We start from the raw sequence: 22,089 nt of genomic DNA, 5'->3' as shown, positions 1-22,089 counted from the left end.
AAGGTCTTGCATCGATTAGTCTACAATAAATTCTATCATGCCATTGTTAGTAAATTTCAGAGATTCTCACTTCCCCTGGCACAATTGTGCAAAGCATTGATCAAATTTGAATACATCTGGATCCTACCCATTCAAAATCCACACCAAACACATGATCAAATAATCTGAGTTGAGGACTGCCTTTTTGTCACTGGTGCTAAACTGGAAGTCTGTCTTTCTTCTCAAGTTGATGCAAACAATTCAAAGAGCAGATAAGTTGCCCTAACTAACACTTATCCCTCAGCTACAACTTTTAAAACATATTAATAGGCAAACCATTTTATTTTGTTCTTAAATTGGCCTTTGGTGAAATTAGAGACAAAATAGAATCATCTATTTTCAAATTCAAATGCAAAGCACATATTGCTTCCAGTGTTATGAAGTCCATTGCTGTTTTTACTTACAGTCTATTATGATACTTACTCTTCAAAAATTCCATTAGATGTAAACATCCTGAGTGTTGCTGAATAAATATAGGTTCTCTCTGTGTGTTAGAAACTTGTATTGCTGCTAAGGTGATGACTTGAGTCTGCTAAGGTATGTTAGTTGAATTGATAAAGTGAAGGTTTCTGACATTATAACAGAGGCTTGGAATTATTTAGTTTACTCCTGGAGTAAAGCCATTTAAAGCTATCGTAACTTTCCATGTGCCAAATTATGAATTTCTGTAAACTTTTCATAAGTAATTTATTAATCGATAAGAAAGTGAAATATTTCATCACATATGCAAAATACCCTAGGCAGTGCAATTACATGCTCATTAAACAACATTGCAAACTTGATAGCAATCTGCTTTTAGATTTTATACAGTGTATCTCTGCCGCATAAAAGCATTTGATCCTTCCTTGGAGTTTAGTATTGAAGGCAAAAATAAGCTTGAGTATTTGAATTGAAATTCTACAGGTAAGTATGACTTTGTATCTAAGATCTATTTTCACATCAATTCACAGCTCAATTTAATTGAGATTTATTTCAATGGACTTGTTTTGTACAAAATAGTACACATGTAAATTCTGAACAGATATGGTTACCAGATATTCTTTTAATATTATGAGGAACAAAATCCATTCATGGAGCAAAAGAAAACAATTGTTGAGGAGTTACCAATCGTGCAGCAAAGTAACATTAAAGGTGCCTTTTTGAAAGGAGTAGACTATCTGTCTGGCGATATGAAAGAATTTGGTTCCTGGATCAAAGGTAGGTGAATATTGATATTCAATTCTCAATATGGTGTGTCAACATTGCAAGAAAATATGTTTTAAACTAACAGCTTGTGAAAGAAGGCAGAGATTTATTTTGGAGATAAATGGAAATCACTTTAATATAGCTACATTTAGGTACCATAGATGTGAAAAATACCCAAATTTTTTTGGGGGTTTTGGTACGTTTTTCTGATTAGTAGCAGTATTATAGGGAAAACAGTTTCAGGGGTTATTGAATGCTGTGATGATTTCTGATCTACTGAAATTTTGTAATGTCAGGCTAAGAACATGGTCAAAAAGAAATAAAATAAAATGGAAGTCAAATAAGTCCTGAACTTTCATTGGAAACAGGGATAATTTACAGAATACTTCATCAGAAGATGAAATGATTTGGTCACTTTTTTTTTAAAGATTATAGACACAAGAATCTGCATCTAACAATTTCAGTCTCACCTTTCCTCTCACTTTTTTTACTAGCTATTTTTCTTCACAATCCTGATGCAGATTCTTGATCTGAAATGTGAACTATCCTACAGATGCTGCCTGACCCACTGAGTTATTCCAGCGGTTTATCTTTTGCAGAAAATTAATGTACATCTTTACCTACAAAATTGATTAAAGGAAGTGAATGGTAGTTTTTATTTCTTGATGCATTATCTTATAGTATGTTCTTTGGTAAAATATTTCTTGGCCTTCCACTTCAATGCAAGTTTCTATTTATACAGCATCATTAACAAAGGAAGATTTCCTAATAAACTTAACAAGGACATGATAAAACAAATATTAACAGAGGTAACAGTCTGATTAAAGAGGGATTTTTTTTTTGAGAAAGCCTGAAAGGAAAGAGATTTGGGATGGACTTTCAGAGCAGAACATCTACACCTCCGGAAACACAGTCACTAAGAGTAGGCAATGGAAATTATTATTAGAACAGACATAGCCTCTCAAAGAATTAAAAGGCAGGATCTGATTACTGAGATAGGGAACAAATAATTCTGCAGAGATTTGAATATAGTATAACAATTTAAAGTCTAGAATTTTAATGGGTCACACCTTTAAACTACAGCAAAAGCAAGGCTGCTGGTTCTTTGGTGCTGGTCAGAGAACTAACAATAGAGTTCTTTCTGAACTGAGCTATATGAGGAACAGAGAGCCAGGAGGTCAATGGAAAAACAAAGTCTGCAGATAACCCATTTCTCCTCCTAGTTTGGATGTTTGGAGCTAATCCAAATTGACTACATATGTCAATAATTGTTCCATTGGTCAACAACTCTGTGTAAAACGGTATCTCCATTTTAGAAGCATGTTTAACATAAATAGAAAATTGAAGATTCTGGAAAGTCAGTCAGACACACAGCTTTGGAGGAGATACAAGCAGCATTTTTTCAGATGTGAGTTCAATAAACACCAACTCTATTTCTGCTTCCATAGTTGTTGTTTGCCTTACATTTCCAGCATTTTTAGTTATTATTTTAGAGCTGCAGTCTCTACAGTTTCTTTGCACTTTGAATTTATTTTAACCTAATACTTATGCAGCTTATGTTCCTATCCCTGGGTCATCCCTAACCTATTCAAACAAGCGTTAAAATTATTTTTTATTATTAATTTAATGAACTCTATCAAATATCCTCAACTTCCGTAACTTTATTCAGTAATTACATTGTCAAAAAGATATAAAGCTGTGAGTTATTCTAATTAAGTGGGGGAGTAACTTAATATTCGTCCTTCAGATAACATTACAGTACTAAAATTAAAACTAGTCTTGACTAGTTTGCTGATGGTGGAATGCTGATTATCTAATCTCTCCCCATATCTAAAATCCCACAGTCCAGGGTATATTCTTGAACCTTCTTTTCAGTCTCTACAACACAACCATATCCTTCCTATAGTCTGTTGACCAAAAGTACTCCACATATGGACTAACCAATGTTTTATACAATTGCAAAGTAATTCTTAAAACCCATCTGTTATAAGACCATAAAATATAGGAGCAGAATTAGACCACTCAGCCCATTGAGTCTATTCTGCCATTCTACCAGGGCGATTTATTAACCATCTCAACCACATTCTCTTGCCTTCTCCCTGTAATCTTGGAAGTCCTGACTAATCAAGAAACTATCAACCTCCACTTTAAATATACTTAATGACTTGGCTTCCAAGATATCCATGGTGATGAATTCCACAGTTTCACAACCCTCTGGCTAAAGAAATTCCTCCTCATCTCTGTTCCAGATGAAAGTTCTTCTATTCTGAGGCTGTGCCTTCTGGTTCTAGACTCACCCACCATAGAAAACATCCTTTCATCAAGAGGGTTTCAGCCCGAAACGTCATCACTACCTCCTCCCATAGATGCTGTCTGGCCTGCTGAGTTCTGCCAGCATTTTGTGTTTTTTATTTTGATCCATATCTTACTTAGCTTTTGACAACTTTCCATGCTTTCCATTAATACTAACAATTTTTGTGTCACCCATAAACTTACTAATCATACCTTCTACATATTGTACATGACAAAGTTATTAATATATATGACAAACAGCAATATGCTTGCTTTTTTCAGAGATTCTCAGATAGTTCTCATCTGGCCCTGGTAATTTATCCACCCTAATGTGATCATCTAACAGTTCCAATTTATTAATACTTACAGTATATGGTCTAAACAACCCACATATTCCTCCCAAAACTCATCATCCTTGTGTCCTTCTCCTTGGTGAATACAAATAAAAAGTATACCTTTGGGACCTCACCCGCATTCTTTGGCTCCACACAAAGGTTGCCCCATTGGTACCTAAAGAGATCCACTGTTTTCCTAGCTACCCTCATGGTCCTTGGTCTTAAAAAGTAAATTGGGATTCTCCTCAAACTTACCTGCCAAGGATACTTCATGACCTCTTTTTGTTTGTCTTCCTGATTTACTTCTCAAGCACTCTGCTACACCCTCTATAATCCTCAAGAGACACAAGAGACTGGAGATGCTGTGACCTGGAGCAAAAAACAAATGGCCAGAGGAACCCAAGTTCAACCTTCCCTCGCCCTTGCCCTCTCCCTCTCCCTCACCCTCTCTCTCTCCCTGTCTCTCCGTCCCTCTCTCCCCTCTAATTTTGGACTCCCCAACCCTCACCCATTCATAAATCAATGTTACTTCTCAAGTATGCCACCTGGCTAGCCAGACCTGTCTTTGTTAATTTACTTCTTTTGTTCTTTCCTTACTCCGAGAAGAGCAGACTCATTTGACATTGCATTGTGTTTTGGAAGAAGCCATATGCTGATATTCCCAGGAAGCACAAGTTTGGGATATTCTCTAGCTGTTGCTTCATTACCTGGTTGACTGGCATGCTACAGGCACTTGTTTACTGCAAATACAAACTAAGCTTTCAGAAAATCTAAATAATAAATGGAGGCAGTACCGTGGCACAGCAGTTAGCATAATGCTTTCTCAGCACCAGCGACTTGAGTTCAATTCCACCTCTGTCTGTAAAGTTATTTGCATGTTCTCCCTGTACTGGGCTCCTCTCACATTCCCAAAATGTACCAGTTCAAAGGTCAAAGCTCAAAGTAAATTTCAAAGTGCACATACAACCCTGAGATTAATTTTCTTGCGGGTCTATTATAGAATCAATGAAAGGCCACACTCAACAGGTCAGACAAACAACTGGTGTGCAAAAATAAATGATAAATAAGCAATATATATCGAAAGCTTGAGATGAAGAGTCCTTGAAAGTGAGTCCATAGATTATGAAGGGTCCTGCCAAAGGGTCTCTGTCCGAAACATCAACTGTACTTTTCTCCATAGATGCTGCCTGGCCTGCTGAGTTCCTCCAGCATTTTGTGAGTGGTGCATAGATTGTGAGAACAGTTCACTGATGGATCAAGTGAAGTTGAGTGGTTTATCCCCACTGTTCCAAGAGGCCAATGGTGGAGGATTCATAACTGTTCCTGAACCTGGTGCTGTGGTTCCTGAGGCTCCTGTACCATCTTCCTGACAGCAGCTGTGAGAAGAGAGCATGTCTGTGGTGGTGGGGTTCCCCAGTGATGGATGCAGCTGGATGTGAGGAGACGAGGAACACTATTCCAGGTTAATGGAGTGAGGGCAGACTTGCATGAAATGGAAGATATGTGAGTGAGGGCTGCATTGATGGTGGAGGAAGGAAAGCCTCTTCCTTTGACAAAGGAGGATACCTCATTAGTTCTGGAATGAAAAGCCTCATCCTGAGAGCAGATGCTACAGAGACAAAGGAACTGAGAGAAAGGGATGGCATTTTTACAAGTGACAGAGTGGGAAGAGGTATATCCTGTCCTCACTGACCACCCTACCAGCCCCCACATGCAGCACATAATTCTCCGTAACTTCCGCCATCTACAACAGGATCCCACCACCAAGCACATCTTCCCGCTTTCCACAGAGATCGCTCCCTACACAACTCCCTTGTCCACTCACCCCTCCCCACTGAACTCCCTCCTGGTGCTTTTCCTTGTGAGCAGAACAAGTGCTACACCTGCCCTTGCATCTCCTCCCATTCAGGGCCCCAAACAGTCCTTCTAGATGATGCAACATTTTCCCTGTGGATATGTTGTGGGCATTTACTGCGCCCGGTGATCCTAGTGTGACCTCTTGTATATCGGTGAGACCCGATGTAGATTGGCAGACCACTTTGCCGAGCACCTACCCTCCATCTGCCAGAAAAAGCTGGATCTCCTATTTTAATTCTACTTCCCATTCCCATTCTGACATGTCCCATGGCCTCTCTACTGCCACGATGAGGCCACACACAGGTTGAAGAAGCAACACTTTATATTCTATCTAAGTAGCCTTCAACCTGATGAGTTTCTCCAATTTCTCCAACTTCTGGTAATTGCACACCCGTCACCCTGTCCTTCACCATTCCCCATCCCCTTTTCCCTCCCTCACCTTATCTCCTTACCTGCCCATCACCTCCCTCTGGTACTCTTCCCTGTTCCCTTTCTTTCATGGCCTTCTGTTCACTTTTATCAGATATCCCCTTCTGCAGTCCTTTATCTCTTTCACCAGATGACTTCTCCCAGTTTCACCTGGCACCTACTGTCTTGTACTTCTTTCTCCCCACCACCCCCCACCTTCTTAATCTGACTTCTCATCATTTTTCTTCAGTCCTGAGGAAGGTCTCGGCCCAATATGTCGACTGTTGACTCTTTTCCACAGACGCTTGCCGGCCTGCCAAGTTCCTCCATCATTTTGTGTGTGTTAACAGGATAGAATATTTTGTGGATTTAAAAAGTAATGCTTGTGATTACACAATATTTAACCCTATTCAAAACTGCTATGGAATGAACTTGCCCATGTCAGCATCCCCCAAGACTTGACAACAGTCACCTACTACCTGGTAAATGGCAAGTCAAATTTACACCATGTAATAGCCAGTAACAACTCTAACAATATAGAAAGTCAAACAGTTCAATAGCATTACAATCACCAGGACTCCACCTCCAATATCCTAGAGTCATGCCTGACCAGAAATTCAATTGCACAGCTCACATAATCTTGTCATTCCAGAACCAATTCAGATGCTGACTGTCCTGTGGTGGGTGCCAAAGGTTATTTTAAGAGTAATTAGTCAAAAATTGTAGAGATTACATTTTGAAAAGATATAGAAATATAAGTTTGAATGTAAATTTGTTTGAGGTGTATATTCATGAATTGAAATGATTGACATAGAGGGACAGGAAGATGGGAAATCTGAAATAAACACGAATGCTGAAATAGCAGAACAGGCAGCGCCTATGAAGGTACAAAGAATTAATGTTTTAGCCTGAGAAGTAGAAACAGCTTGGCATGTTTCAAGTTACAGGGAAGGAGGAGCTCCTTGGGGAAAACAAGGAGAATTAATATAATGGGGGTGAAAAAAAGGTGATGAAGACTTGTTTATCATTAATGATCTGCGAGAAGGTGGCTGAGTTGTACAGAACAGAAATGGGCCTATTGGTCTGTCAGTTCCCTGACAACTATTTTGCCCAGCTACACTCATCCCATTTGTCCACGTTAGATCCTTTTCCTTCTACGCCTTGCCTATTGAGTACCTGTCTAAACATCTCTTAAAATTTGTAATTGTATCTGGCTCTATCGTCTAAATCTTAAATAGAATGAAATTAATGAGCAGGAGGTAAAACATTTTTAAAGTACCATTCTGAAACTGTGGAAACCAATATTTTATGCAAAATAAGAGAAATCTAATAAAAGAATCGAGAATGCTGGAAATGCACGGATGGTCATGCAGCACATGCAGGAAAAGCAAAACAGAGGCATTTAAACCGCATTTCATCAGAATGAACCAGTTCTGACACAAACTGGAAGTAACACAAGAAACTAAAAAGTCAGGTTTGTATTCCTGGTTATCTGAGAGGTAAGGTCAAACATGAAAGCTGGAATTGCTGAAGTCAAATAATAAGTTCTGACCAGTGTAACACACCAAGTCTGTAGATGAGATCCTATTCTGCAATTTCTCCTAAAATGGTTGCACTAAGTATGCAGCAGATTTAATACATTGAATGTAAGATACAGTAGTTCAATGAACATCGAACATCCATCAGAATTTCATTCAAAAAATCAATACAATTTTTTGAGTTACTATATAAAATACCTGCTGTAATAATGCTATTTTAGGCTTCAAGTTACATTTGCATGGCAGCATCCAAAATCCACAGTTATAAGCCTGTTGTTCACGCAGTAATTTAATGGTCATATACTGTTTTCTCTGGCCACATTTCAGAGCAGAACATTGTGTTTCAATTCGTCAACTGGGTCATGCGAGGTGCTGCTCAGGTGATGTTTGTCAACAATCCTCTGAGCGGGCTTATTATTTTAATTGGACTCATTGTGCAGAATCCATGGTGGGCACTAAATGGCTTCCTCGGGACAGTATTTGCAACTTTGGCAGCACTTTTGCTCAAGCATGACAGGTAAATGCATGTTGGAAACAAATATTTGTTGCTCAAACTGCTCTCATAAAAAATTATTGAAATGGTTGTCCTGGAATTTTCCACTTATTTTGTACCATTTTGTGTACGAGTTTAATGTAAGATTGTGTCATTGATTGCCAAGAAACTAGCTTACAAACCTCTAGATCCCTTTAGTAATTCTCTAAGCAGTAACTAGGACCTCAGGGCAAAAGGGAAAAATGAAGATTAAACAGAGCTAACAATTACTTGGAGATACGGGGAGAAGAGGATGGAGTAATCACAGTTTAGAAGTTGAGGGACTGAAGTTTCAGCAGAAGATCAAAAGATGAAAGATATGATCTCATACCAATACAGTATACAGTTCTTTTCTGAGCTTGAGGTTAGATGCCAGTAGTTGACACAGTTTGTGCAAGGATGCCTTCTTTTTCCTTCAAAGTTCCTGCTGAAACATACTGCCAAGTGTAAAATTTGAAATAAACCAGAACTCTCAGGCAACATTTAAAGTGTTTTTATTGCTGTTTTTTTAAATCTATGTAAAATAGGTACCTTGGTAACTTTTGATTAATATGTCTTAAATCTGATTTGTTACAAAACTTAAAGAACATAGAACAGTACAGCATAGGAACAAGCCATTCAGCCCACAATATTGAGCCAAAACAGCTAAAAAGCGAATTTAAAAACAACCCAACCACTAATCCCTCCATCTTCCTTACATCTCTTAAAAACCTCCAATGTATTGCTCTCTACCACTATACCAGGCAGTGCATTACAGTCACCCACAAATCTCTGAGTAAAAAACTTACCCCTCACACCCCCCCTGAACCTACCCCTTTTCACCTCAATGCATGCCCTCTGGTATTAGATATTTCAACATTTCAACCCTGGGAAACAGATGCTCTCTGTCCACTCTATCTCTGCCTCTCATAATCTTGTAAACTTCTATCAGATCTCCCCTCAGCCTCTGGAGCTCCAGACAAAATGTTGCAAGTTTATCCAGCCTCTCATGATAGCACTTGCATTCTAAATAAGGTAGCGTCCAGGTAAATCTCTGCTGCACCCTCTCCAATGCCTCAACATCCTTCCTACAGTGGGGTGACCAGAACTGGATGCAATACTCCAGATGAGGCCAAACCCAGAGCTTTATAAAGTTGCAACATAACCTCATGACTTTTGAACTCAGTGACTCGACTAATAAAAGCAAGCATTCCATAAGCCTTCTTAACCACCTCATCAACCTGTGAAACTAATTTCAAGGAGCTATGAACTTGGATCCCAAAATCTCTCTGCTCAGCAATACTGTTAAGGATCTCGCCCTTAACAGTGTACTGCCTCCTTGCATTTGCCCTCCAGGGGTGCAACACTTCACATTTATCTGGGTTAAACTCCATCTGCCATTTCTCTGCCCATATCTGCAACTGATCGACATCGTGCTATATGCTTTGCCAGTCTTCTACAATATGCACAACTCCATCAATCTTGGTATCACCTGCAAACTTACTGACCCACCCATCTATATTTTCACGCAGATCATTTATATATATCACAAACAGCAGAGGTCCCAGCACAGATCCCTGCAGAAACCACCAATTACAGACCTCCAGTCTGAATAAGTTCCTTCTACCATACCCTCTGTTCTCTATGTACACACCATTTCTGAATCCAAACAGCCAATTTGCCATGGATTCCATGCACTGTAATCTTCTGGATTAGTCTCCCATGAGGGACTTTGTCAGACACCTTACTAAAATCCATGTAGGCAACATCCACTGCCCTATCCCCATCAGTCTCTCTCGTCACCTTGTCTAAAAAATTATCAAGTTGGTAAGGCGCAACTTGTCACACGTTAAAGCCATGCTGGCTCTCCCTAGTTAGGCTAATGGTTTCCAAGTGGTCATATATCCTATCCTTAAGAATTTCTCCAGCAATTTCCCTACAACGGATGTGAGACTCACTGGTCTATAGTTCCCAGAACTATACTTTGTTCCCTTTGTAAATAGCGGTTTAACATTAGCCACTCTCCAGTCCTCCAGGACCTCACTTGTGGCTAGAGAACACATGAAGATACCTGTCAAGGGTCCAGCAATCTTGTCTTTTGCCTCCTTCAATAACCTGGGGTAAATCCTATCAGGACCTGGGGGCATCATTCTTAATACTCATTAGGAGGCCCAACACTTTTTCCTCCGTGACCTCTAAATGCCCTAATATATTTATACAACTCAGCGCTGAACTTGTGGCCCTTCCTTAGTAAATGCTGAAGCAAAGTACTCAACAAGTACCTCACTCACATTCTCCACATCCAAGCAAATGTTCCCTCCTTTACCCTTGAGAAGTCCCACCCTCTCCTTGCTCTTGATGTATGTATAGAATGCCTTGGGATTCACCTTAATCCTACTCACCAAGGACTTCTCATGAACCCTCCTGGCTTTCTTAATTCCCTGTTTATTTCTTTTCTGACTTCTTATACTTCTTATGGACTTTGTTTGATCCTAACTTCTGAAGCTTTACATACTTTTCCATATTTTTCTTCACTAAATTCATCACCTCTCTAGACGTCCAAGATTTTCTTATCTTTTCATCCCTGTCTTTCCTTCTAACAGTAGCATATCATTTACTCTGGACAAATGATCTTTAAGCACCCTCCACATGTCTGATGCAGACTTGCCAAAGAAATGGTGTTCCCAATTAATGCTTCTTAGTTCCTACCTATTGCCCTTGTAATTTGCCCTACTCCATTTTAGAGCTCCTCCACCCCCAGGACCATACCTATCCTTATCTATAGCTGTCCTGGATGTTAGGGAGTTGTGGTCACTCTTCCCTACCTGTTCACCCATTGGAAGGTGAGTCACCTGGCCAAGTTCACTACCCAACATCAGGTCCAGGTCGGACTCTCCTCTTGTTGGACCGTCCACATATTGATTTAAGAAACCTTCCTGGACACACTTAACAAATTCTGCCCCATCTAAACCTTTGCACTCAGAAGATCACAGTTTGTCTTAGGGAAGGTAAAATGCCTCATGACAACATCTTTATTAATTTTTACACAGTTCTTTAATCTGATTACACATCTGTTCCTCAATGTCCTGGTTGCTATTAGGGGTCTGTAGTACAATCCCATCAGTGCTATAGCACCCTTCCTATTCCCGAGTTCCACCCAAACTCTGTGTCTGATCTCTCCATTGTCTTCTCTGAGTGCATCTGTGATATGGGCTCTGAATAATGGTGTAACCACACCACCTCTTTTACCTCCTCCTCCACCTTTTCTGAAACTTGGAAAATCTGGTACATTAGTCACCCATTCCTCTTTTATATTTCACTGTCAATCTATTATCTGTGATCTGTGAAAAATCCAATTTTAAATTGTGGGAAATTGAATTTACAAATTATGCAGTATTATTTCTCAGTTAGTTTGGGCTACAATAGTAGGCACTTTTGTAAATTTTCTTAAGGATCGTGGAGGATCTGGTTGCAATGAAACTACTTCATGATTAAAATTCCACAACTTTTTCCATTAGCTGCACCAATAAATTTTGTTTAAAATGACAGAAAAATTGGTCAGGAACTCCAGATTGCCACTTACTAATTTCAAATCAAAACAGTTTTAGTATTTTTAAACACAAAATACTCTGTAGATGCTGGGGTCAAAGCAACACATACAACATGCTGGAGGAACTCAGCAGGTTGGGCAGCATCCATGGAAACGAACTGCCTCTGTTTCGGGCCGAAACCCTTCATCAGAACTGAAGAGGGAGGGTCAGGGGCCTCATAAAGAAGGTGGGGGGAGGGTGGGAAGGAGAAGGCTGGTAGGTGCCAGGTGAAAAACCAGTAAGGTGAAAGATCAAGGGGTGAGGAAGGGGAAGCAGGGAGGGGATAGGCAGGAAAGGTGAAGAAGGAATGTAATGGGAAAGCACTATGGGTAGTAGAAGGAGGCAGAACCATGAAGGAGGTGATAGGCAGCTGGAGGAGGAGGCAGAATGGAACTGGGATGGGGGAAGGGAGAGGGAGGGAATTACCAGAAGTTGGAGAATTCAATGTTCATGCCAAGGGGCTGGAGGCTACCCAGACGATTGATGAGGTGTTGCTCCTCTAACCTGAGTTTGGCCTCATCATGGCAGTAGAGGATATTTGTAATTTTTAAAAAATTATTTTTAAATTTTTGAAATATTTTTAAGTTTGTTTATTTCCAAATTAATTATTTCATGACTTTGAACTTTCCAGGTCCATGATTGCAGCAGGGCTTGCTGGGTACAATGGCATATTGGTCGGTCTCATACTGGCTCTATTTTCTGACAAAGGAGATTGGTATTGGGTGTTGTTGCTGGCTGTGATCCTCATGTCAATGTTCTGGTATGTTAAAGATGTTTAAAATCACAGAAGATCAGATTAGAAACTGATGCTTGGGTTCCTACTTGAGTGAAGTTATGCATTTACAGTTAATGTAGACTGCCTCCAGTTTCTTTGGCGTAGATAAAAACTTTCAAACTCAAGGTCTTAGTGGCCACCGATAACACAGCAATCTTTTAGTCCATGTTTAGAGCCAATGAATAATTAGAACTGAAAAGGAAGTTTCTAGTACACCAATCTATCTCCTTTACACTTTAAATGGGAACCACACTCTGAGATTCAACCAGGATCCGCAATGGGTTTCAGTGGTGGATGTGGTCTGATGTATCATGTCATGAAATAAGGTAGATAAAGAAATGCCTAACACATTAATATCACCAACAATGCCTCCATAGCTTAGTTAATTGTCAAAGTCATCTCTTAAAACTGACACCAAATATTTGTTGCTTTGAGTTATGTTTAGAGCTTCCATTTGAAGAAGAAATAGAACACAAAGGCCAAATACAGCAATGCTGAATCAGAGACTTGAGGCAAATACATTTTTCATCTGTTCTCTCCCATTCAGAAGATATTCATAAAAGGTCAGCAGAAAGTGTAAAGGAAAATTAATGATTTTGATTAGTAATGGGAAAACCTATCTAATTTTCACAGGTGTTCCAAACAGAAACTGCAGAATAGCTCCTATCATTTGGCACAATTGCACCTTTGTTGGTTTGATACTGGAAGATCTTGTGGACAACCCAACACATTCCAGATTCGTATTTTTAAATGTTATTCTGAAAAAAAAAGATCAGTAAGAAAACCTAACTAGTTAGGCCTAATATCCTGTAGGCACCTTTAACTTCTGTCAGGGGCATAAGAGCACAAGTCTACCACAAAATTTGTATAACTGATTTTCCATGTTCATGTATAGTTCTTTGTAGAAGGATAAGAGATTAAAATTGTGACCCATTCCACAAAAATAGAACAGATGGTTGTAATTCTTTAGGAGACCTAAAATGAGGTAGATGTGAGTTCAAGCATCATGGGTGGATGAAGTGGCCTGGAAAGGTCTTGAGCTTTTGCTGACAGCTAGGACGAAATAATGTGGAATGGAATACCAGCTGACTAAAAGCAAGGAACATAAAAACCAATTGAGATACAATCAGTAGTAAATTAGAGGGAAATAATATAATCATTCAACCTTTGTAAATGGCCTAACCACAAAAAAAAACTGCAGTTTAAAACTGGAGGGAGATTGTTGATAGATACATTTGGATTTTTTTTTAATTTTAAAAAGGTATCATTGAGAATTGGTTGGAACATTTATCGAGATGGAAGTTAATCTATGGATATAAAGCTAACATATTCAAGTATCAGAGAAACAGCAGGAGATGTGATAACAATCAGGCTTCCCTCACAAAATGCACCAGAAATTGAGATTTATATAGAGTATTGGTGAGCAAAATAGCTTTTGTGCTTTTTTGTGTTAACTTAATGACAATTAGAGTCTTGAAGAGAAAAGGAAGAAATGTTGCAGTGGTAAGGAAATTTTTTAAAATGAAATTGTTCAAAGGGTGTAGTGCTGTCCGGAGAGGCCTGGATATTTAACATATTGTTTCAGTGAGGTGACAATCATGGTTGAATAGCTGGCACTTTGAAAACAGGGAATTCTGAGTATAGTAATCCATCTTTGAGAAATGAACATGTTGTTTCCTTCATACCAGTGTCAGCATTTGTCTTGTCACGTGGTGTCTTTCAAGTGTAACATTTCATAGGCATCAAGCTTGGAGCATCACCTGAGAAGCACTACATGTGAAATACTTCTTTTCTGCTGCCTTGAAATTAAGCTACTGTACCTCTTGCTGTGTCTCAATGCATAAAAGAATGCATGACAAGTGTGAGGATTACAGTAGCGCTGTATCGAAGCATGCAGAGTTCAAAGTTCAAAGTAAATTTATTATCAAAGTAGATATATGTTATCTGATACAACCCTGAGATTCATTTTTGCGGGCATTCATAGTAAATACAAGAAACACAATATAATCTATGAAGGTCTGCACCCAAGAGGACAGACAACAGCTGATGTGCAAAAGACAACAAACTTTGCAAAAACAAAAAGAAAGAAAAATAAGTAATAATAATAATAGATAAATAATCAATAAATATCAAGAATATGAGATGAAGTGAGTCCATAGACTGTGGGAACAGTTCCGTGCTGGGTGAGTATAGTTGAGTGAGGTTATCCCCTCTGGTTCAAGAGCCTGTTAGTTGAGGGGTACTAACTATTCCTAAACCTGATGAACAACATGCACAAAATGCTGGTGGAACACAGCAGGCTAGGCAGCATCTATAGGGAGAAGCACTGTCGACATTTCAGGCTGAGACCCTTCGTCAGGACTAACCGAAAGGAAAGATAGTAAGAGATTTGAAAGTAGTGGGGGGAAGGGGGAAATGCAAAATGATAGGAGAAGACCGGAGGGGGTGGGATGAAGCTAAGAGCTGGAAAGGTGATTGGCGAAAGTGATACAGAGCTGGAGAAGGGAAAGGATCATGGGACAGGAGGCCTCAGGAGAAAGAAAGGAGGGGGGGAGCACCAGAGGGAGATGGAGAACAGGCAAACAATTAAATATGTCAGGGATGGGGTAAGAAGGGGAGGAGGGGCATTAACGTAAGTTAGAGAAGTCAATGTTCATGCCATCAGGTTGGAGGCTACCCAGCCGGTATATAAGGTGCTGTTCCTCCAACCTGAGTTTGGATTCATTTTGACAATAGAGGAGGCCATGGATAGACATATCAGAATGGGAATGGGACATGGAATTAAAACGTGTGGCCACTGGGAGATCCTGCTTTTTCTGGCAGACCAAGCGTAGGTGTTCCGTGAAACGGTCTCCCAGTCTGCGTTGGCCACACCGGGAACACCGGACGCAGTACACCACACCAGCTGACTCACAGATGAAGTGTCGCCTCACCTGGAAGGACTGTCTGGGGCCCTGAATGGTGGTGAGGGAGGAAGTGTAAGGGCAGGTGTAGCACTTGTTCTGTTTACAAGGATAAGTGCCAGGAGTGAGATCGGTGGGAAGGGATGGGGGGGACGAATGGACAAGGGAGTTGAGTAGGGAGCAAGCCCAGCGAAAAGCAGAAAGGGGTGGGGGGAGGGAAAAATGTGTTTGGTAGAATGTGGGTTCTGAGGCTCCTGTACCTCCTTCTTGATGGCAAAAGTGAGAAGAGAGCATAGCCAAAATGGTGGGATCCCTGATGATAGAAGTTGCTTTCCTATAAACAGCACCCCATGTAAATATGCTCAATAGTGGTGAGGGCTTTAGCCATAAATTTCTGGGCTGTATCCACTACTTTTCATAGGATGTTCCATTCAAGGGCATTAGTGTTTCCACGTCAGGCTATGATTCAACCAGTCAATATACCCTCCACCACATACCTATAGAGGCTTTTTAAAATTTTAGATGTCATTCCAAATCTTTGCAAACTTCTAAAGAAGTAGGAGCACTGCTGTGCTTTCTTCATAATGGCACTTACGTGCTGCGCCCAGGACAGATGTTCAGAAGTGATAGCACCAAAGAATTTAAAGTTGCTAACCTTCTCCATCTCTGATTCTCCTGATGAGAACTGGCTTACAGAGCCCATTGGGCTGGCTGACACTGAGTGAGAGGTTGTTGTTGTGGCACCGCTCAGCCAGAGTTTCAATCTCTCTCCTAAGTGACAGACAAGCACTCAAGATCATTGTGGTTGGTTTTCCATCTTAACACCTATCTTTCCACCCTATCCTATAATTCTTGATTCCATAATGTACAAAATCTATCTATTACAATCTTGATTTATTATTGAGTGTCCAAACCTTTCAAAGAAGTTTCCCCTCAGCTCAGCACCTAACCAAAGCAAGTCCTTATTCTGAAATTGTGACCATCCCGCTCCAGATTCTATACTATGAGAAAATGCTCTGTCATGAGTTTTAAGTGCTTTGCATATTTCTATGAGTTAATTTCTCATTCTCCTAACCATGATGCAAGGATGCAATTAATGCCCAGTTTTCATGGCTATAGTTATGATAGCTGTCATCAGCAGCAGTCCACTGTGCCCCTAAATTTGAGCCACTACAACAAAGAAACAATGTCTTGCTGAACTCTGTGCGTGATCCATACATATGTAGTTGACTTGAAACAATAAAAGCCATGTTGCAATAGAAAAAAAAGGATGAATTAGTCCACTGGCAGGCTGAAAAAATACTGCAGGTTGGACCAACCCAAAGGGCCCAGTGGCATTTCGCAGCAGGTTAGAAAGATTCAATTGTTCCACTCTGATGGTACACCCTTTTCATTAGGTGTGAAACAAGATGATTAAATAGAAGACAAGGAAGAAGATAGGAGGCATGTCTGCATATTCTAGCCTTCATGCAGTGATGGGGCCAGACATCACTGAAATGGCAGTTCCTAGACCGTGGCAAGTAAAGACACTGAAGATAATAAATCAAATTCTCTCCTCAGAACGAATCAACTTCTCACATCCCAGTTGCCCTCAACCACACTCTCTTTGGATATACCTAGAAGGTGCCAGTAGTGCATGTATCACTTCCATTTCTTTTTTGCTTCAGATAACTGAGAAAGCCAAGTGGCCAGACAAGGTGAGAGCTGCAAAAGTTTTCACTGGGATTTTAATCCAGGAGAGAACTACAGAGATCAAACTTGCATGTGCTTAGACACTAGTAACCTGTACCCGGAAAAGAGAGAAAAATGATCAGAGGTTGTGAACGAGAACTGTAATATACATCATGAATGAGGAGTCTATTGGAGCAGGCAACAGAACATGACTGATAGGACAATAAGGTGCCTGATTCTCAGAAAGATTGCATTTGATATTAAATGGAGAAATCTTTTCAAAATTTCAGTCTGAAACAGAGCAAAGCAAAAAAGTGGTAGCTAGAAAAATTAGAGAAATTAAATAAATATTCTATATCTGCCCTCATGAAAGAAGACATAGACATAGAAAGCTGAAAATTTAAAGAAAGTAGATCTCTCATGAGAATAAAGAACTTAAAAAAATTAATGAATTGTAGTAAATTTAATGAATGGTTAATAAAATGAACACTGGAAAAACTAATGGGGTTAAAACACATTCCTGGACCTGAAAGGCTGGTGCAGGAGTCCAAACCTTGATTTTAATCTTCCAGCCGTTTTGCACTGCACCTTCACAGAGAGTGACATTGCTGGCAAGATCAGCACTTTATTAACCGATCCTAAATGCTTAAAGGATATTGGTGAGACAGCATCACCAGTCTTTGCACAGTCTTTAGTACAGGAAAGCCTAAGTGCTAGTAATTGGAGAGCTAGGAGCTTCAACCAGTAACAGAATGAAGACATGAAGTATTTTCAAGTTGCAAGGGCGTATGCCTTAGAAAGGAATATGTATGTGGTGATATTCCAATGCACCGGATGTTAGACAGTGATCATGAAGACGCTTTTGTGAGGTGCCACGAGATATCTTGCAGATCAATATTTTCAAAATTCATTAATCTGGATTGATTGGTTTGGGGACCTGGGTTGATGGTCAGATAGGGGAAGTCAAGAGATTTTCATCTGGAGATGCAGTTGGAGTTGATAATACAGACTGGAGCTTTAGTCAATACTTGATTCCAATTTTGAATCAAAGAGCCGTCCAGGAACTTGATCCAGACTGAAATACCCAGAGAGATAAGGATTTTGATACAGTTTCACACCCACTGAACATCACCACCCCTCTCTGTCCCTCCTCCTCTAATTTCATTCTTCCCCCCAATCTCATATCCAACTCCCATTTCCCTCGCCCCCCCCAAGATTTTGTTACCTCATTTTCCCCCAAACTTTCCTCCTCCTGCCTCCTAGTCTCCCTCCCTCACATCAGTTACCCATTTTCTCTCTCTGTCCCTGTTGTTAGGCAACATTAGTGCCAGGGCAGGTGACAGTCAATGGAAGATACATCAATTGTCAAAATTCTGTGACACATATTCATTCATGATAACAAGCTTCGTGTGGTGAATGGGGTGCAAAGGGTTTTGTTTTGAAATAATTTGAGGTTTTTGAGTGCTGTTAGACCTAATCTCATTCCATAACATCCCTGGCTTACTCCTCATGATAAAGTTAGGGTATTGGGCCATGAGATACAATTATGTCTCTTGGATTAGACTTCATGTCATTCTAAAATACAGTTCTGCTCCTATACAAGGTCTAACTGTCCCATTTTTGAAGCATTCTATGTTCACAACTTACAGATAGTGAAGTTGCTCACCCAAGATACAGTTTATGCCCTTGCAAACTTCGATGATACTTCCAAATGGAGCTCTAAGATTCATCTGTTAAGTGAAAGCAGTTGATTTCCTTCCCCATCTTTGACCTTATGCCATTCATGGGAGTGAATCAATATTAAGGATTTCCAGAAGCAGTCCGTGCCACCATCTCTATTGGGTTTGTTGTGTTTCAGGAAAGGTCAATTCCACTTCAGGACAGGGACTCAGTGGTGCTATACTGAAAAAAGAAATCAAACTGCATTCTGCTTTCTTGCATTAAGGTTCTGAAGTATAAGAATCAAGTTATATAGACCCTTGGTTAGTCCATTCCTTCAGTGTTGTGTGCAGTACTGGATCACATTTTGCATTGGTACGCATATATACTGTGTAGTCATTCAAAAATAAATGCTAGGCTGACTCCCAGAATTGAGTAACTCTTCGGTAAAAATAGTGAATGGGCAGAGTATAGATTCCATACCTTAGAAGGTTGAAGAATGACATATTTGAAACATAAAACTTTATAAGAGACTTGTCAGTGCAAATGTTGAAAGGAAATGTCACCTGGCTAGGAAGTCTAAAGTTGCAATTCGGATCTCAGAACCAGGAATTGGTTACTTTTGAATGAAATGGTGAGAAATAATTTCAATGAAGGGACTGTGAATCTTTGGATTTTTCTAGTGCAGGAAGCTGACTATAATCACTCACTGATTATGTTCAGAAAAGGGATCTGCAGATTTTTGTGTGCAAGAGGAATTAAGACCCATAGTAATAGTGCAATGTGATTGAGCTGAAGAAAAAGATCAGTTGGATCTCAGTGAATACCAGAAGCCAGTTTCAGCCGCTGAGGAGTTTATTACTGTGCATTACAGTAGTCTAGTGGTTAGCACAATGCTTTATAGTACAGGTGACCCAGGTTCAATTCCTACTGCTGCCTGTAAGTAGTTACACACGGGTTTCCTGTGGGTCCTCCATTTTCCTCCCACAGTCTGAAGACATTACTGGTTGTTAGATTAATTAGTCTTTATAAATTGTCCCTTGATTAAGCTAAGATTAAATCAGAGGATTGCTGGGGAGTGTGGCTAGGTTTAAATCGGGGAATTTCTGGGGTCGTTAGGGTCTATTCCACACTGCATCTCAACCATAGATTAATAAATATCTTATATTTAACTCTTGTGGACCCAGTTATGACTTGAAGACTGCAGCCTTCCAAAGTTGGGGCGCTTCAGCAGAAGCCGAAGCTTCAATCAATTTCTTTCAGTGGAACTTCAGGTTGCTGGCATCATGGCTGTATATTATACTCTACCAAAAAAAGTTGTGTGGACTCAGCAGTCCAGAAAAATGTCTTCCAACAGTTTACTAGGATTGCAAAGATACCACAGTGGCACTTGGAAGGAGCTTCATGGAACAGAAGATTATTATCCTCTAAGACTGCAATCTTCCTTCCACACCTACCAGTCCACCTGTGCTCTTGCCAGCCAACCAGAACTGTTGCCACCCATATCTGGGCAGGAATTTGCAGAGGTGTCAAAGCTCATTCTCTCATGCTCAAAAGCCCTCTGCAGTTCCTTCCAATAAAAATCTAGAGCTTCCAAACAGCCATTCTCAGGCCCCAACTAGCACTTAGTACAATTGGTAGGAAAGATATTATTGTAATACACCAGGGAACGAGCATGGGTTGAACTGCCCATTTCTGTCTCTGAGTCCTTGGTATTTTAAATGAAAATGGTCACTGCAATTAGAAAGGTTCCCTATGCTTCTTTAAGGATTTTCTACTTGTTAAAGAAATTTTCAGTGACATGAAATCAAAAAATAAGAATGTCAACCCTCAGTGATCTCAGGAGCAGCACCCAGAGTGGATTGGTTTTTTTTTTCCTGACGCAAAGCTCCCCACTATGCAATTGGCATGTGTCTACTACATTCATTTGACCACAGTGCTGGATTATTTTTCTCCTTCCTCACCAGTATCATCTCATAATCAGCTGTTCCACTCTGCAACATACAATTCAGTTGTAACAGTTGTACTTTGGGGAAAAAGTCCGCCTTAAGCCTTTCCAATAATAAAAAAACCCAGATAGAGCCTAAAACTAGTAAGCTGTTGTTTTAAACCATTGTTCCTTGGATTATAAAATGCTAATCACTGAAACGACAGTCAGTGTGCGCCACGAGATATTTGGTGGAGGATAATTCAGTCGAAGTAATTTCTTTTCAAATAAGCTGAACATAATAATTTACAAATGTTTGGGGGAAAATCTAAGCATGATTTTGACAGCCATATGTATTATAATATTTGGGTACTGTATTCTATAGATCTGATACCCGAATCTCTGGCAATTTGTAGAAGTTACTGAGACTCCGTAATTTAGAATGTCTCCCACAACATATTGTATGTTTTATTGATATCTTTCGGTAGTGGTGTGTTGAATCACATCAGATAATCTTTAAAATTTTGGGAACGTTTTCGTCCTCTTTCTGCCCGTTCTCCAGTAAGAGTAACAAGGGACGTGAGATTAAAGTCAGATCGTGCAAGTTAGCTAGGGAGTGCAACTTGGGTAGGGAGTACACTGGCCGGTCACAGCACCCTCGCTCTTCCTGGACTGCTTAACTGGGTTCCTCCGTACACGCGCTTTGAGCTCGTACCCCCAAGGACATCTGCCACAACGTGCTAGGCATCAGAGGTAACAGCCGAGCGAACGGTCGCTTGTCTATTTTCCATGACCTCCCCAGTTAAAAAAAAAATGAAGATTGTTTTGAAGCCACGCACAGAAGCACCGGAGGAACTCAATGGGTCAGAGAGCATCGGTTACTTTGAAAAACATCTTCGTATACGTGTCTTCTTAATGGAGGAAGGTGCAAAATATCAAGCGATTTTTTGTTTTGTTTTGAGTATTTCGTTAATGTGGGTGTTAGCGGCATCCAAAAGATCCCAAGTACGTTAATCACTTGACTCTTAAATGGATTATGGATGGAATGATTCATTCATGAATTTGGATTAGAAGAGATTTCTGGTGATTAGTTCCTGGTTGAACTTTTTGCCCCTCTACTTTTTTTTCTTGACAGGAATATGAACTTTGCATGTGATTTTAAATATTGAAAAGATTTGGTCTCGGTACATTACTATTGTTGACGAGGCAACGCTGTGGAATATTTCCAGTACAAATATGCATAATATTGGTAAAGAAACAACAGAGAGTAAGAAAAGGGTATATTAAGTTTTTAGATTGTAGTAGATTCTAGATAAGTAAGCATGACAGGGGCAAAGCAATTAGGAAGTTTATAAAGTCAAGAAAAAATAGGAAGTTATTTTATATACACAGCAATAAA

General features: G+C 39.9%; 1 protein-coding gene across 3 annotated transcripts in view; it reads left to right on the top strand.

The window, feature by feature from the left end:
• The first annotated feature begins 787 nt into the window (after positions 1-787).
• slc14a2 (solute carrier family 14 member 2) overlaps positions 788-22,089 on the top strand; it is a 53,603-nt gene continuing 32,301 nt past the window's right edge. Inside the window, exons 1-4 of one of the 3 annotated variants that reach the window (XM_059989480.1) lie at positions 788-942; positions 1,095-1,236; positions 7,982-8,171; positions 12,387-12,515. In XM_059989480.1, coding sequence (XP_059845463.1) covers positions 1,110-1,236; positions 7,982-8,171; positions 12,387-12,515 — 446 coding nt within the window. In that variant the 5' untranslated portion in view covers positions 788-942; positions 1,095-1,109. Of the gene's footprint in view, positions 943-1,077; positions 1,237-7,981; positions 8,172-12,386; positions 12,516-22,089 lie in introns of those variants that run through there. The other 2 variants (XM_059989482.1, XM_059989481.1) reach the window with 2 other exon arrangements.

The sequence above is a fragment of the Hypanus sabinus genome, chromosome 14 (genome assembly GCF_030144855.1).
Source record: "Hypanus sabinus isolate sHypSab1 chromosome 14, sHypSab1.hap1, whole genome shotgun sequence".
NCBI classification, from domain to species: domain Eukaryota; kingdom Metazoa; phylum Chordata; class Chondrichthyes; order Myliobatiformes; family Dasyatidae; genus Hypanus; species Hypanus sabinus.
Note: the sequence above shows the minus strand (reverse complement) of the source record. Positions and strands in the feature narration are given on the sequence as shown.